This window comes from Centruroides sculpturatus, unplaced genomic scaffold (assembly GCF_000671375.1).
Source record: "Centruroides sculpturatus isolate CEXI.00-Female unplaced genomic scaffold, Cexi_2.0 scaffold403, whole genome shotgun sequence".
NCBI classification, from domain to species: Eukaryota; Metazoa; Arthropoda; class Arachnida; order Scorpiones; family Buthidae; genus Centruroides; species Centruroides sculpturatus.
Window position 1 is genome coordinate 418,501 of NW_019384751.1, and position 18,125 is coordinate 436,625.

The 18,125-nt window shown below is 29.8% G+C and overlaps 1 protein-coding gene across 1 annotated transcript; it reads left to right on the forward strand.

The window, feature by feature from the left end:
* Positions 1 to 382: 382 nt before the first annotated feature.
* Positions 383 to 13,734, forward strand: LOC111628579 (venom factor-like). The gene is made up of 16 exons (XM_023372403.1): positions 383 to 462; positions 766 to 852; positions 1,826 to 1,980; positions 3,813 to 4,013; positions 4,579 to 4,649; positions 5,993 to 6,136; positions 6,224 to 6,260; positions 6,328 to 6,412; positions 6,909 to 7,011; positions 7,299 to 7,526; positions 7,805 to 7,981; positions 8,777 to 8,899; positions 9,015 to 9,083; positions 10,070 to 10,267; positions 13,313 to 13,462; positions 13,540 to 13,734. Exons 1-16 carry the CDS (start codon positions 416 to 418, stop codon positions 13,732 to 13,734), a joined length of 2,070 nt encoding a protein of 689 aa, XP_023228171.1. The 5' UTR covers positions 383 to 415.
* The last annotated feature ends 4,391 nt before the right edge of the window (positions 13,735 to 18,125 follow it).

Here is an 18,125-nt window from a genome sequence, read left to right on the forward strand (position 1 = left end):
TTTTAACCTAGTAAATCTATATCTAAACCTGTATATTAATATACGATACACGTTGAAATTAATTTCAATGATGAATTATTTATAATTAAAGTAAAAACTCATTGCTAAGGTTACTTTTTATTAGTAGTTTACTAGAAATTACTAAAGTAAATTTAAATTTTAAAAGCGTAAATTAAATTAAGCTTAAGGAAATAGAGTTTGATTAAGTTATAAATATATCCAAATTTCGACTCTATCATAATAAATCTGTAAGCACTGTTATCATCCTTGCATAAACATCCTCCCTTATCAATAAACATAAACAAATCCTTTTCCACCAACCAAAGCTTCTATTTATGATGTCATTTTTCTGAATTAATATAAATTTATTCATACGGAAGATAACATTTTATATGTAAAGTGCCAAGAATCCAATATGTCGAAACATATTTCCTTCGATTACTTTCATATTTTGTGCTCGTAGTAAGTAATTTATTATAATCGTTTACTTATAATTATATTGTTTTAGTTTCTGTTTAACCTATCCTAATTTATATATGCCAGAAAACAGCCTGATAGTCCGTAAATAATTCCGCCATTCCTGTGATCTCAATGCTTATCTTAGAGATCTCAGGATCGGGTAGAAACGTCATGTTTGACAACGCGTATACTATTTTCCCTCTAGCAAAAATAAAAGTTGGTGTGCTCAAACACCTGCTAATTCTATCATAAAAACATAAATTAAATAATGTACATAAAAATAAATGTATTTTTATTTTTCTGAAGCTTATTTCTAGTAACATCATTGGTATTGTTCGATGTGGCATTTACATGTCCCAAGAAATCTTCACCGAAACCACCGGCAGATCCCGAGTAAGATTAATTTTTAAATATAAATTCTTTATATTCTTATCAATAAAATCTTACATTTTGTTAATATAAAGATCTCTGATATTTTATTTATTGTAAGCATGCTTATAATAGAATTAAATTAAATATAATTGCACGAACGTCAAATCTGTGTACGTAGATAATCTAACAAATTTAATGTCTTCTTGAAAATGAATGCAGATCACTATTTTCAGGATTTAAATACGCTTAGAGCCAAGAATACCTGAAAGTTATTTAAAACGTTGAACTATAGCTTTGAAAATGCAAACAAAAAACATTTCATTTTACAATTGATCCTGCTCTTATAGACACCAGAACTAACCACCACGACCAAAAAGATAGCTCGAAATGATATATTCAATTGGTAGGAAACCCAAACTACCCACCAATCATCCACAGCAAACAATAGCCTGTTAAACTTTTTGCATCCTGCACTGGCTAAACCCACCATTAAACTGATTTGAATTCGTACTTCCTTAATCAGTGCCATGTTTTACTTACGTTCTCGGCTTCATAAAATACTCTATGCAACTTCATGATTATCTATCGCTCCTGCATTTATAGCAGTAAATCACACAGGTTAAGGTTGTCTTTATGAACTGATGCTTATGACTATTTGTTTCTTTATATCTCGTGAGTTATGTTTTATACATCATTAATTTTAACAATATAGTTATTAATATATATGAATATTTAATAGGGATATCACCAGCATTAACTCTTTATGATACTTAATGTCGTCAATTATTATCAATTTGCTATAGCAATTGCTGTGTTAATAGTTTTTTTGATCTACAGTAATAATCGTATTATGATTTATAATAGTGTATAAAAGGAGTTTCATTATTAAAAATTAATAAAATTATTAATGTAATCATATATTTTGTATGATTTATACATATACTTACAAATGAAAAATGGACTTCATTCAAAACTATTAAATAATATTTCACAGAAGGATATTTATAGCAGCACCAAAGTCGATTCGTCTTGATACAAATCAAGGAATTGCTATTATTGGAACTGAAGATGAAGAACTAACGATCTCTTTGAAAGATTATTCTGGAGAGACGACAGTTTTTTACTACTCCAGCGTTAGTCTTCAGAAAGGTATTGTGCTTTTACTAAGAGGATTTCATAGCTGTTCTACGTTAATAAATATTTTTTATTTATTTCTATTTTATTATTTATTCGTGTAGAAGTACACAGGGTTCATTGAACTATGATACGCCATGGTTTAATAAAGTATGATGTGTAATCGTTTAAGTAGTGCTTTCTATAACTCTACAACATGTTTAAGTATCTTTCGATTGAGTGATGTTCGGTTGTGGACTGCAGTAAACACAAATATACCGGATATTGCGTTTTTATGATATGAACACCAAATGCTGCTATCTGCAATGAACACAACGTGCAGAGAATGTATGATGCAAGATGGTGTTAAATTTAGAACATGGCAAAGTACTTTTTTACATTTATTGTTTTATGATCAACGAAGCACTATTTTACCGAAATTGAGCGTATAATCTTTGCAGCGCTTACCACTGGATAGACCTGCTCCACATTGCATGCGACATGCTTGACAATAAGTGAGTTTTTTGTGAAACGATTAATGTTTAATTTTGAATAAGCAGCTTCTTGGTCCCGTATTCGTTTACAGCACTAAATAGTTACGAATATATAAACATTTTACATATGACAATGGAGGAATGGCTCAATGATGTACTATTGGTAAAAAATGACAGCAGGTTAGAAACCAACATGCTATCGAGCAGCACTCATTCCTAGACAGATATGCATAAGCGGTTTATTGCAACTGTTGGATAGGATAACATGCTGCCGCTCCGTGGCCACCATGTTCTCCATACTAACCTACTTGTATTTATTCCTGTGGAATAATGTAAAGCATTTATTTATGATGTGTACTTAACAACCCCAGGTGATGTTGACAAAGTAGAGAGATGCATACAACAAGACCAACAGTGCTACATGCCATTTATAACCTCATACTTGCCGTCTATATTATTGTATTATCGCTGACAGCGGTCATTTTAAATATGGATTGTAAGAAAATACAACATACTTTAGTATCAATTTCAACAATTATTAGTAATGAGGAATTAGTTATCTGTTAAGCTAATTCGTCTCAAAATCATTTCCTTCAATAACTTTAGCGCTGGGCTATTCACACAACACCTAGCTTTACAAATGCTGGAAAGATTTTTTGTGTTGTTGGACATAAATGTAGATCATTCTGAAGATTTTTTCAAAAGCATAATTAGAACAACTGTTTAATTTATTTAATAAGAAGTATAGTAAAACAAAAATATTGAAGACTTTTTCAGTTTAAAAGTAAGCCAAACACAAGGTTGAGTAGGGCTTTTGTAAACATTTGTATTTGTAAAAAATTATAAAGATAATGCGTGTGTTTCAAAACGAAATCATTAAAATGTTCTATTTAAATCTTTTAAATTACCTTCATTGAAATATTTAACAGTGCAAGCATTTTAGAAAGTACAATCTGTTTCAAAATTCAAACACTCTAGGCAAAATAGCTGTTTAAGGTGATATGTTCGATTAAATTGCTGTTCAGCTACGCACGGACATTCAAAGGGATGGTCCTGTATGGGTCTGGATGCACTTTGTTACGGATCCAGTCATCTTTAACTTCGTGATGATTTGTATAACAATAGTATCGAAATGGATGTATTGATAGTGTTGGCAGGGGAATTCCTTTATTACCTTTATTTCTTTTGCTTTTTAAAACCATTAGGATAAATTGTGTAAATTCCTGTATAGTAAACATCTTTCTGAAACATAGAAACCCAGTAAATTGCAGTATGGTGCTTCACTTATTAGACACTCTGTAGATTTATCTTATGATATTATAGTGCAATCAAGTTTTATAATATTGTAATTTATTACTATTTTTTTAAATGTAGGCATTCCAGCAGTTGTAAATATGTTTATATCTTCCGTCTACTTTCAAGAAATTGATTTTAAAAATAGCAACGTTGACTTATACGTAGCTCTCGTGGTAGAAAGTAAGAACTTCAAGAAAAGTTTTAAATTGAAAGTACTTTACGAAAGCGGTTATTTATTCATCCAAACTGATAAACCGATATACAATCCTGAACAAGAAGGTAGGTAACTTGTTTATTCAACAGATAAACTTTTAAATTAATAATAAATACCATTATACAATTCGTATATAATTTGCACAGGGTAGTACAAAAGTCAATTGTCCTTTGTAAATGCAAATTTATTTATTATTAATTAGGATAATAGGATTATTAATTATACTAGGATTCTTCTCCATAACTTTTTACACTAAATTCTTAATACTTCAAGAAATTAAGATATTTCTCAATAGTTAACAAGTTTCAGACAATATAGTGAACTCGGTTACTTTTTAAAAGCGTTTTATTTATTCCTGTATTTAGTAATGATGCGTAAAATGCCGCAATTGTCTTTATTGTTAGATGATTTATGAACTACAGTACTAAAAACACCAGTTTTGTGGAATGACTTGTGATTTAGTGTACAAAAAAATCTTGTTTTGTGCGATTTTCTTTTTACATTTTTACTAATCTTTTACTTCGGGAATTATTTGTATATTTGAATTATATACAGACAATTTTTTTTTCTATTACGAAAAAATAAATTAATATGTTTACATTATGCTTAAGTTGATATATTTTCTTACAGTTAAAATTCGTGTAATACCATTAAATGAAGATTTGTTACAAAAGAATACTCCAGTTCGTGTCCGGATTAGGGTAATATAGATTAAGATAATTATACTTAATGTAATATTATTTTTTATTATAATAGATGAAACAGATGTAATGTTTAAAAATAAAGATTCATATTAAAAAAATAAGTTAAATATACTAGTAATTTGTAAAAATACAAAACTTATTTGGAGTATTTTCACTATAATAAAATATATCAGATAGCATCTCGCATCAAATTATATAGTATCTGTATCATACCTGTTTTACAGAACGTATCTTCGCGTAACAATGGATATACGTTTTGTACGACACACTACTAAGTTAAATAAACGAACAACATAGACTGTACTTAGTTATCATACAGGTTACAACAGTGGTTTCCAAGCGAGGTGCCAGGACACACTACAGTGTAAACATGGCACTTTAGGACTGCTGCAAAATGGATTCATGGAAGAATGCAACGCAACATTGCATATTGCAAAGCAGAGAAAAGTGCAGAGACTAGCTTTTCCAGAATTTAAGTAAAGCTGGCATTTATTTGAATGTTAGATATACGAAGTAAAACTGGGACAACTCCTGGGAGCCAGCCAATGGGCCTAGTGAATAACACCACTAGGCCACTTGTGGACTCGGTGCAGTAAATACTGAGTAGTCCCATACCACTTACTTAATGCTTATATTATTAAACTCATTAAGTGCAATAACTACATATTGATAAAGAAGTAGGGTGCCACAAGAAAAATTATCAGTGCCATTATCGGAAAAAGTTTAAAAAAGCTACCATATGGTATTATATAGTACTAATGTAGGCTGTGTAATAAAAGTGGTATTAAACAATAATTATTTATGTATCTAAACATAAACAATGTGTACAATAGTGCCAATTTACCAGTTTCATTATAATTTCATGGGAAATGTGTCATATATGTAGTCTGTCATTAAATATGGCACTTCAGCATTAATTTTATTTGATCGGATTAATCAGATAAATTTTAATACATTATTGTTTATGTTTAATTAGAGAGTAATTGTTTATGAAATAATGTAAAAATATTTATGGATACAATCGCAAACATTAAGTTCTTTCTTTCATATTTAATATTACCAGGACTGTCGTTACAGTACATGCATGCTCTATACGTCTATAGCAATGCTATTTTTCTGAACTGCATATAAGAAAATATCCAAAATTTGAAAAATATATATATTTACTTCACAGAACAAAGCTTTAGTCATTGTCTTATTTGCTTATTGACTTACATTTGCTTTTAGCATAGTCTATTAGAAAATTATAAACTATTATTAGCTTATAATCAATTGTCTGTAGTTTAATTAAAAAACGACGAAATCATGTTCTCTATTATAGTATTTTTTATTTTTCATAGAATCCTCAGAGCGTTATCGTTCACGAAAAAGTCTTTCCTCAACCATGGAAAACTAATAATACAGAGTTTCCAACATTGAATTACAAATTTCCTCCTTATCCACTGTTAGGAAGTTGGTCAGTTAGTGCAGATTATGGAATCAATGTAAGTGCATTATACACCAATTTACAAAGTGCTAGCATAAGTTTTAAATATATACAAAAACATGTTTTTTATGGTGTTTTATTTTAGCAACGTACTTCTGTTTCCTTTATCGTTGAAGAATATGGTAAGAAAGCAAAAGTTTATCAGTTATGATTTTATGATGATATAATATTTTAATTTCTCGATTACAGTTTTGCCAGCTTACAGAGTTCAAATTAAAGCTCCTAGCTTTATTTTGCCTAAACCTGATACAATATACATTAAGGTTCTTGCAGAGTAAGTAGCAATTTTCTCTGGCAATTTTCTATACTATCATATCGTGAACTTTATATTTTTAACTATTGTAACAACACTACAGAGTTACATATATTAATATTATGACGAAGTAGCTACATAAATACACAATTTTACATCATATTGCATAACACGAAACTAAGAGATATTACAATTGAGGGGCTAAGAAGCAGTTAGTTGTGACAGTTAGTTGGGACAATCACATATTTGTTAACTGAGTTTTGAGTGGATTCCTGTCCATGTTGAATTTATGGAAGGAAAAGCCCCTTGTGGTCGAACCCAAGACAGATTTTGTACTCTGTTATAGATTAGGCTTGCCTGAAAACGGAATCTTGGCCTAATCCACAGTGGTATGATTGAGAGCTTTGGTTAGTGCCCATTGAAAAAAAAATCTTATAATTGTTTTCGTAAATTTTATAGCTTGAAATAGTATCACAATAATTAATTAGTATTATTTACACATTTTATAATATTCCAGATATTATTATGGAAAGAAAGTTAATGGAATGGCTTCATATAAGATCAGCATACAGAGAAGTGCATCAGAACATATAAGTGAATTATTAAATATTAATAAAACTGTAAGTAAACATAATATATTTACTGATAAGTGTTTAATAATAATATTTCATAGTTTAATTCAAAATAATATAAAGACTATTCACACCAAATCCAAATATTTCCAAATCCACAATTAATTTAATTGTAATACATCATCCACATAGTGTACTGATTAATTTTGCATTATAAATTGTTTTCAATGCTTTGCAGTATATATTATCGCAATTATTGATATTTTAATAATAAATTGTTATATATATTAAAATAGAAAATTTTGTAAATTCTTATAAGTATGTATTGTTTACAGGTAGAAAACGGAGAGTCATTGTTATCTTTTAATTTAACTGATGTTGTAAACCTTAATGATTTTCCGTATGACAGTACACTGCTTGTCGATGTTTCTGTTACAGACAATGTTACAGGAAACGTTGTGCAATCCGTTGACAAGCATTGTAAATTTATAAAATCTCCATACTCAATATCACTTAAAGAAACGATCAATGACTTTAAGCGGAATGTGAAAACTGCTATAGTGGTAAGTATACTACAAGAGTTGGCTTCGCAATAACGTTTTTACTTTTACAAAATTACTATGAAATTAAATAATTGAGACTAATCCTAAAGATATCAAACATTTATTTACGTTATGTGTTCCTTAATTAATATTACAAAATTTAATTTATTATCAATCAACTCTTCATTATTGATTGTAATTCATAAGTTTGTTTAATGCTAACCAATAAAGGTAGTTGATTTTTGTATTTTATTATCACATTAAAATTCTTTTAACAAAAATTTATGTATAATTGGCAGGCCGATGTCACTTATCCAGATGGGAAACCAGCAACAAACATCCTTACATCCATAACAGCTAAAACTGATAGAGGTGAAGAGATACGTGTTTACGATTCCAAGCGTAGAACTGATGAAGAAGGACGTGTTATATATTTTCTGTATCCTCCAGCAAATTCTGATAGCTTTTTTGTTACCGTAAGTAATGTCATTTAGTAAGTTCATACAATTGTGTATAACCTTCGAGAATTTAACATTAATTAGAATTTCCTCTGTTAGCTGATGACGAATACAGATTATTTATTAAACCTGATACCCTGAAAATGTTGCTTCCGATCTAATCTAGATTAGCTATCTCATAAATAATGCAAACTATAAATTGCCGAGTACCATGTGATCAGTTGAAAAGGCACTACCTTTTTTCAAGCACTTAATTCAATAATAAATGCTTAATTTTTGTTTACAATGCACAGAAGTTATGAGTGTGTTATATAAGTTATTGCAGTTTTTGCAAATAACATTCAGAAGTATCGACATAAATACGAATTTCAGCATAGTTTGAGTTCAAGACAATCGAAACAACCTTTAAGTTTCTTCACATAACAGAAAAAAACAGAAGGGACTAATAGCCTAAGAACCCTTATTTCACATAGTACAAATGTTTATTTTTGTACAATGTAGTCACAGTAGGCTAGGGAGTCAACTACTACATCAACTTCTATGAGATAGAATGAGATACAAGCAATGCCTATTGAGACAGATACGAGTTGTAAAATCATACTTTCCTTACTTTTAAACAGCACATACTGTAAACAATAATTATAAGCATGTCATGTAGCATAAATTCAGCATACTAATCATCACAGTTTAATATTTTTAAGAAATCTATTATTATTATAACATAGGTTATAATTTTGGTCTTTAATTCTGTCAATGTTTAAAATATCATAAGTACTTTTCCGCTAAAAATAAATTTTATATAATTAATTTAAGGTTTCCACCAATGATGAGTCATATACATTCAAAGAACAGGCTTCAAAGAGTCTTACAGTTTATAAATACGAATCTGATTCTTATATTGCAATATCGAGAACTGAAACAGCGAGAAAGCTGAAAGTAAGTCTCATTATGAAACTCAATTCGATAATTTTATTTGAGATTGATATAAGTATGAAATTTTAAAAATAATTCAAAGAATTATTCATATTTTGATCGAAATAACTATTTTCAGGTTGGCGAAACATTTGCAGCATCGGTATTCACTCATCCAAATGATAAATTTGACAATTTCTTTTTCGTAGTAAGTAAATAAATTTGATGTTGTAAAATCACTTAGTGCTTAATTAAAGGGTGTCCCAAAATTTACGCAAGAAGTAATTTTGATAAAAAACACAGATTTATAATTAACAATTTTAAATTTTTTATTGATTCATAAAGAATACATTATAGGGCTATGTATGAAATAGCATAGCGGGTAAATTTTTTGCATAAATGTGGCTGAATTTAGTTGATTCAGCGCTCAATTTTCTCCTTCAAAACGTGGGTGGTCGTGGGTTTGTTAGCATAAATATTAGACTTCAAAAAACCCCAAAGAAAAAGTCCAACTTTTTTCTTTGGGATTTTTTGAAGTCTAATATGAAGTCTAATAACGCCGAAAAACCTAAAAAACCCCAAAGAAAAAAGTCCAACTTTTTTCTTTGGGGTTTTTGAGGTTTTTCGGCGTTAAATCGCATCATTTGAACGACCATTTCTGATCACAAAGACGACCAAGAAATGTCTGATTCATTAATTAAATTGTTTCTCGAGCTGTATGGTATGTCGCACCGTCTTGTTGAAACCACATGCTTGCAATTTAGGCACAAACAACTGGATCATCACGTCGCGATAACGAGCACCATTAACTGTTACTGCCTGACCAGCCACAGTTTCGAAAAATAATGGTCCGATGATGCGTTCAGCCCAAAATCTGCACCAGAGACACGTTGTGGGATGCATTTGTTTCTCAACAATTACTGGTGGATTTTCTGAAACCCAAATGCCCCTAATAACAACACTAAATTGTCAGCTGTCACGCTGTCTTTTTTTTCTCGTTGGCAACACATTACCGCCCAAATGGCACAAAATTCAAATCTTGAGTAAATTTTGGGACATCCTGTATAAGCGTGTCCCGAAATTTTAGTGAAGTCTTAGTTACAAAGCGACACTCTTTAAAAAATATGGTGACATTAAAAAATTCAAATTGAATTTATCATCTTCTGAAATATCAAAACGATAATTTGATTTCAGGTGATGTCTCGGGGAAAAATAGAGTTATTCAGAAATATTCCAAAACGCGAGTCGGCAAATATACAATTGGAATTTGTAGTTACAGCAGAAATGGCACCTGTCTTGAGAATCGTAGTATTTTCTTTACAAGAAAACAAAGAACTTCTGATCGACTCTCTTCGAATGTATGTGGAAAATGCTTGCAATCCCAAAAGCCAGGTACGAATTTTATTTTATAAAATGTAATTAAATAAAAATATAATTAAAATATATTAAATTTAGTATTATTTAACTAAATATTTGTCCATAAACNTCTCTAAAGTCCTAATTTCAGATCCATTTTGTTAAATACTTAACAATAGCATAATATAAACTTTCAAGAATATCTTAATTTTAGATATTTTTAAAGTAAATTTTAAAATTATTTGATCAAAGCTAATATTTCAATCCAAATCTCTGCAACAACAGCAACACTTAATTAAAATATCAAAAAAAAAGCGATGACGTTTATGTACAAATTTAATCGATGTCATAATGAAGGGAGAATACTTTTTTTTAATATTTTAAAAAGTAGCAGAAGGTTTTACATATTCAGCTTTAAAACTAATTAGCGAAACGAAAATTACTTAGTAATTTGCAAACGCCTAATTTTAAATAGAAATAATTGCAAATTTCCTCAATTATAATAGCGATTATCCGCTAATGTAAATGTTAAAAATCAAGAAGAAATATTAGCACAAATCATCTTGGAGATTTTCTTTCTTTATTGAGTAAGAGCTCTTTTGAAATTTCTCGGTTTAGCAATGAAAGAAATTATTGCATGATTGACTGTAATTTACCACTTCTCATTACTTTTACGATGTCGCCAATTTTTATCGAGTGAATTGAACTGACTGCCCATTTCCAGCTGATAAACACAGGAAAAAATTTGTGTTCTTATAAATTCGGTTGCGTGTGATGATACAGTAACTTATAGAAAGGAAGAAATGAAGTAGGCAGACATTAAATCACTGAAAATGTATTGGTGGAAGACGATTGTCTTTTTTTTATTTCTTCGTGATCATTCTGATGATAAAAAAACTAGAGGAAAAAAAGAATTACTTTCTTCTACGTGCTGATCAATTCGAGAATAGAAATGATATTTATTAGACCGTTAATAATGAACAAAACTAGTTTTGCTGCTAATGCATCAATTTTCTCTTCCCGTGACAAAGGCTAATCCGTATCCATCCTACTCCTTCCGATCTTCTCACAAATTATTATTATATATTTTTTTTCCTCCCTTCCGAATTTTCTCGTCCCTCTATTTAGTGAATTTCCGCATCCTGCATTTATTTCTACCTCTAATAAAAAAATAATAATAATTTTTTTTTAAAAAATCACATTCTGTTGGACTAAAAGAAGAAAAAAACCAAGAAAAATAAAAAGTTTAAAATACTTTTCGGTTTTTATCTTAATGAAATAGTTTAAAAAGTGTAACAGAGATTTGATTAGAGTAGAACTATTTTTGCTATAGCGCAATTTAATGGTTGTTGCAGTTTATCTTTCACTTTGTTCGAATTTTATTTTGGAGTAGTTATAGCTATCCTGAAGGCATTTTTTCCTTGGAAATGAAACATAACAAGAGCTTAACTTTTAAAAGTAAAGCTTAAATGAACGGTAAAACTAACAAAGCTATTTATCGCTAAGAACATTACCAACTGGTATCTTCATTTAATGCTGTGATATGTTCGAAAATAGAAGTTATCGGCAGAAGAAAATGTCCTGAAAGTAATGCAAATAAATATGAAGAAATTAGTAATAAATCTTTTTTAAAGTAACTTCTCCATTAAGAGTAAAACTTTTTCAAGTTTAACGGCAAAATTAGCCTTTTACAACAAAATTCTTCTATGTTAATATGATTAAATTTTTTTAAAGTATTAAGTACTAACTATCATTTATTATACAGTTAATGGAAACCACTACAAAAATTTGAGTTGTGCTGTCGTGTTTGCAATTCCTAAACTTGTAATATTTCAGGCATACGTGTTTGTAATATATTTAAGATTTCATAGTTACATACTTTAAAAAGTATTTAGTTTTTATTTTTATAGGAATATGCCTTAGTTTAAAACATTTACTAACTGAAACACGTTTTCATCTACACAGAAAAATTTTAAAATAAATCATTGAAATCTTAGTTATTATATTATTGCTTAACACCAAAACTATGTACAGCTTTGCTTTTTAAAATGTTCATAAAATATGGCAGTATATAAATAAATATAGCGCCAAAAATGAGTCTTATATGCTATATGATATATCTGTTAGCTCGTTCATTCGATCGATTAACCATGTGATTAGTTGCAGCTGCTGTTTTCAGCTCGTTGAAAAATTCTATTGTTTAATCAACTAAAGCAAATTAAATGTTTTTGTTGACATTTTTATCAATTTAATACCTTTCTGTGTATGTACTGTATACAGTATAAGGATTAACAGTGAGATATAATTCAGTAGTTTATGTGATCGTTTGGGAAAAGGGGCAAATAGTCTTGGTACAGTATTTCACAGTTGGAGGAGTAAGAATAAAATTTGGTTTTAATTGTCTAAATGCACTATATCACAATTAATTTGATTATTATTATTGCATAGATTCAGTAGAATGGATAATATCATAAAATCAAAGAGTAATTTTAGAGCGATGTTCGATCTCGTAATCGATTTCTATTGTTGAAAATCAAATTCTTGTTTGTATAATTGTTTTCCGGAAAGAGAAATGCTATGTGTTCTTCAATAATCTCACCTGCTATATTAGTATCTTTCGAACATTTAGATAAAATAAAACCTTACTGGAAACTTGATGTTATTCAATAACTATGGTTAAGTTAGTAATATCTCCAAACACTCATTTACTAGTGGTTCATCATTGAATGACACCACTAAACACTAATAGTAAATTGAGGACCGTTTGAATGGAGTTTACCATATCTTTTAACGTATCTAACATATGAAAAGAGTGACTTTGCATACAGAAGTCATCTGAAGACATCTCCGTTCTTGGAAAATCACCAACTTGTCTGCTGGTTTATGTCATCCATCTATGGTTTCAGTAGCAGTTTATGTTATTTATTAATTTAGATATTTATTTTCATACTTTTAAGAATATTTATAATGCTTTGATTTGTGAATGCTTCGTGTTGTTACAGTGAAACATTATTCAAATACTAAATGAAAATATTTTAAATGAATATAATGTTTTATTCACTTTAAAATAAATAATTTTAGGTGTCAGTAGAAACAAACTTTCCAGCATTGGAACCAGGCAAGAAAGGAACGTTTATACTAAAAGGAGAACCTACAACTAAAATTGGAATGTTAGCTGTAGATAAAGCAGTGTACGGATTGAAAAATAATGAGAGATTAACGAAAGAAAAAGTAAGTTAGACATTAAACAATGATAATTCCATGAATCACAATGTCACATTTGCTTCATTGTTATTTTGATTACGTAGATTTTTAAAAGTATTTCGACTCGTGATTTGGGATTTAGTCCAGGTGGTGGAATAAATCCATCATCTGTATTATCCAGAACAGGAATAACAATTTTTGTAATTTATGATAAAAGATACAACAAAAGAGAAAACAACGGCGGAAGAGGAAATCGTACGTATATAAAATTTATTTTCTCAATGATAATTGGTTCATGAATGTCAAACACTGTACCAAAGATAAGATAAACTTTTCACACTGAGGAGATCAAAATGACACTTATATCATCAGAATAGAACTTTATTACTGCATTCATTTCGGTCAAAACTACTCATCAACTATACATAATTGTATAAATATTCTACAACAAATGTGTGAGAATAATCGAGGGTAGGATGTTTACGAGGATGTTCCCTCTCCTACCACTTACTCGACTCAAGACCTTCAGGTCCAGTCTCGCTTGTCTAAAAAATCGGAAAAACTGGTTAGGAGAAAGGATCGTTAGATTCTTTCACCTGTCAGGATCTGACACCAATCTATCAATTTATCGCGGATAGATACGCGGATAGAGAGGTGATTATCACGAGCGATCTCGTCGAGGACGTCCAGTGCAGTATGGAGTGGATAATGTCGGAAGAAACGCACGCCAATCCAAGTTTGTTAACAAAATACATGTTTATTAGTATACATTTTTTATAGTTAATTCTTGGAATACAAATTCCTCTCAGGAGTTCAATCCGTATAGTTCATAAGTAGCGGGCAAATGATAAATTAGTCGCGCCCGAAGTGACAAACCCATGACACAACAGTTAACTCATTCTATACAGGGAAGTATTGTCGTGGGAACGGAGCTCCTATAAGCGATCCCCATGAGAAAACCCGTCGGATATCCCTCCCCTTCTGTGTCAACCCNATAAAACGATTCATCCGTATTTTACTAATGATGCAAAGAATATTCGGTTACTATTCGGTATTCGGCCGAATACCGAATACCTAAAAAAGGTTTTATTTTTTAAAAGGATTATTTTTATATCGTTAAACGAGCCGATTAATACCTTATACGAAGAATTAGTGTAATTTTGAGGAGAAGAATGGCGTTAATTAAATAGGCGTTCGGCGTAAATTGGTAATTTCCAGGCAAAAACTGTAACCGAAGTATTCAGACGATAATTACGAACCTTATTGTAATTAGTTTATTATAAGTTATATTTTCTTAGCTGAGATTCTCGCTATATTTTTATACTGATAACAACAGCTCTTCGGAATTCGTTGCTGGGATTAAAAACCATTATTATCACTGCATACACCTATGATTACAACAGATGTTGAAGTGACAGAAAAAACTGCCTATTATATCATTACTCAACCTATCTTCCCACATGATACTTCGATTCCATCGATCTTTATAGACACCGGTTAAACGTCTTATCTTTATTTAATATTATTTAAAATATTAAAATTATTGGTGTCGGCATCAGTAAAAAAAAAATATTAATTACAGGAAGAAAAATTACTTGGTAGATGAATAATAATAACAACTTTCTATTCGTTAAGTGTTGTACTGAATTAAAAACATTTTCGGAACGGAAAAGAAATTAAGATTTTTTTTTTAATTAATTTTTCTTTATGTCGATAATTGTTTGGGCGAAAAAATCCATTCTTGTATTTTATTCCTTTTATGATTTCTTTCTTTTTTTTAGACATAATCATTTCAAAGTAAATCGTATTTACAGAAGTAAACTGAAAGAAAATATTTTCTTTATATCGACTTTGTAAATCCGGAAAACGGAATTGTGCAAACAATCTTTTCGAAACTATAAACTGACTAAATAAGTTTTGCACCCGAAGATTTTGGCATCCCAAACGATTCGATGTAATCGAAGGCAAAATTTTTATATCTGTCGTCCTTGGTACATCAAACAAAATTCTAAATATATTCTTCTCCCTCATCGATCTTTCGCTATGAAAAATTCAGATGCAAAAATCTCTTAACTCTATTCATTTCTAAAGGAAAAATAAACGGAGAAAATAACTATTTCTTCTTTAGAAAAAAAAAAATATATATATATATATATTCACCTTAAAAATATTCACGTAAATTATCGTACGCGACTCGAAATTCTTTATATAATTTTTACTCTTTAAACCCTTAATTATGAAGATATTATTCTTAGATGAACCTAACAAAGTTAGAGGGAAAATAATAATAATAATAACTTGTCGCGCTTCTAAACTCGAATTTAAATATTATTTTTCTCCCTTTTTTTTACCCTCATTTAAATTCATTTTGCTACTAAATAGGCAGCAAATTCGTAAGCGAGAGTTCTCGTTATCTCGGACGATTAAACTATCGCCGAATGTCAGGCAGTCTTTGGAAATTGTTCTTATTAATGACCATCAAATTAAGTGAAAGAGCTTCGAGTTTCTCCAAATTAGAAAACATCAAGACCTTTGTCGCTCTTTAATGCAGTTAATTTTATTTGAATCGGGTAGATTTTATTAATTGTAATAGCGATTGCCGATGTTCAGTAATTTACTTCAAGGAAAATTAAGTTTTTATCCGGAATGCACATTATTGATTACGAGTGAGTGAACTCCGGAAAACAATTAAAGGCTGTTCGAAATGACGTCAGCAGGAAACGTGTTCATCTTTTTCTTTTTTACTTAGTCGTAGCGAAATTCGACAATAAATAATAAAAGTTTTTAATATTGTTTCGAGAGCATTAAAATTATCTCTAAAGTTCTTCTATAGTCGACGTCGACCACTCGACTTTTTAATTTTCTTATTCTTCTTTTCTTTTTATTATGGTAAAACTTTAAATAAATGCTAAAACTATTAAAGTTTTATTCATATCCGATAAAGTAAAGAGTAATAAGCATAAAAACTACGATAATATTTTTAATACTGGTTAACATTTTACTTTATAGAAAGAAGAGATAATAAATATAAAAAAGAACTGTAAAGTCATTTTTAATGTCTTTCCGACCTAATAAAAGATTCTTCATATGTTGCCATGGGGGATTTTACTTAATATTATCGCTCCTGAATTCCATTTTATATAATTTAAAAGTCTACGTAACCTTACATTTCAACCTTTTATTCTATACACGTTTATCAGTTCGATAGCTTAAAAATTATGTCAATGTGTAAGAAATAAATTTAATGGAAGTGTATCTTTCTTATGTTTACTTATCAAGAGCACAATATTAAAAGCTTCATTACTTAAATAAGTCAATTCTTATCAGAATATTTCAAACTATTCAAATACTTATAGTTTCTGTCTAGTTGCATTTCTATACTAAAGCCGTTACTTTTTTTTGTATTTACAACAATTATGTATTTATTTTTATAGGTTCTTAGATTAATTTGTTATTGCATTTTAATTTTAATTTTTAAATATTTTTAATCTTTATATTTTTCTGTTACTATTTTCACAAATGCGAAGGAAAATTCCTCATAAAACGGACCTTCGACGGTCTCGCCGACGGGAAAGACGGACATCGGCCGTCTAATATTGTCGCGACGCGGATATAGTATTATTATCATTATTACTATTTTTCTCTTATTTGAATTTAGAATGTACAGTACTTGCATGTATTTGTATCATTTGTTATAAATTAAATATGTTATTCTTAATTTTAATGTTGTGTCATCTTTGAGTACGTCCGATACATCGTCACGACTTCACTACCCCTCCCACTCACTTAACCATCGCCATCCCTGACAACGAAGCCGATAAGTGGGGAGAAGCTCGCCGCTCTACCCCCTCAGTTCACACAACCATGCTTTCTCAATAGTCATGTTGGTTTCAGTGTTTGAATCAGAATTGTAATTTAATAAAACGATTCATCCGTATTTTACTAATGATGCAACGAATATTCGGTTACTATTCGGTATTCGGCCGAATACCGAATACCTAAAAAAGGTTTTATTTTTTAAAAGGATTATTTTTATATCAGTTTTTATTTTCTTATGGGAAATCAGTGGCTTTATTGCTTTATTGTTTTCTATCTTCTATATGCTTATAAATACTACCTCTTTACCTTACTATCTACTGATTTGTATTGTCTTTCATTACTCTGTCTCACTACATCCATACAGTGAAGCTGTTATTTTACGTAATTCCAAGTACTATGTAAACAATCCTGAACAAATTTCGTATTAATTTTCATATTATCTAATTCACGCTATCTGCTCAATGTTCAACAGGGCCCTTCCTTCTTCTTTCTTATCATCTTTCCCATTCCCTCACTTTTTCTGCAGCTTAGACCCTTGAGTAGTCTCTACGCATAATAATAATAATAATATAGAAAATATTTTCATGTAATGTAAATTTGAGAAAATTAATTTTATTTATTTTTCTTAATACATTTTCAATAGATAAGCAAGTATAAAACTATATCAATATGACTGCCTGAATTGCCTACATATTTAAATTACTCTGATGGCAGGTAGCAAATAGTGAGATGCTTTACAGTTTGAAAAATTGGAATATAAATATTTTAAGATTTTGTACTGAAAGATAAAAAGCTAATTTTGTGGTAGTCGGATTTATATGTGGTTTCTTGTAAGTGGAAGTTGGTCTTAAATAAAATCTGTTGTGCGGCG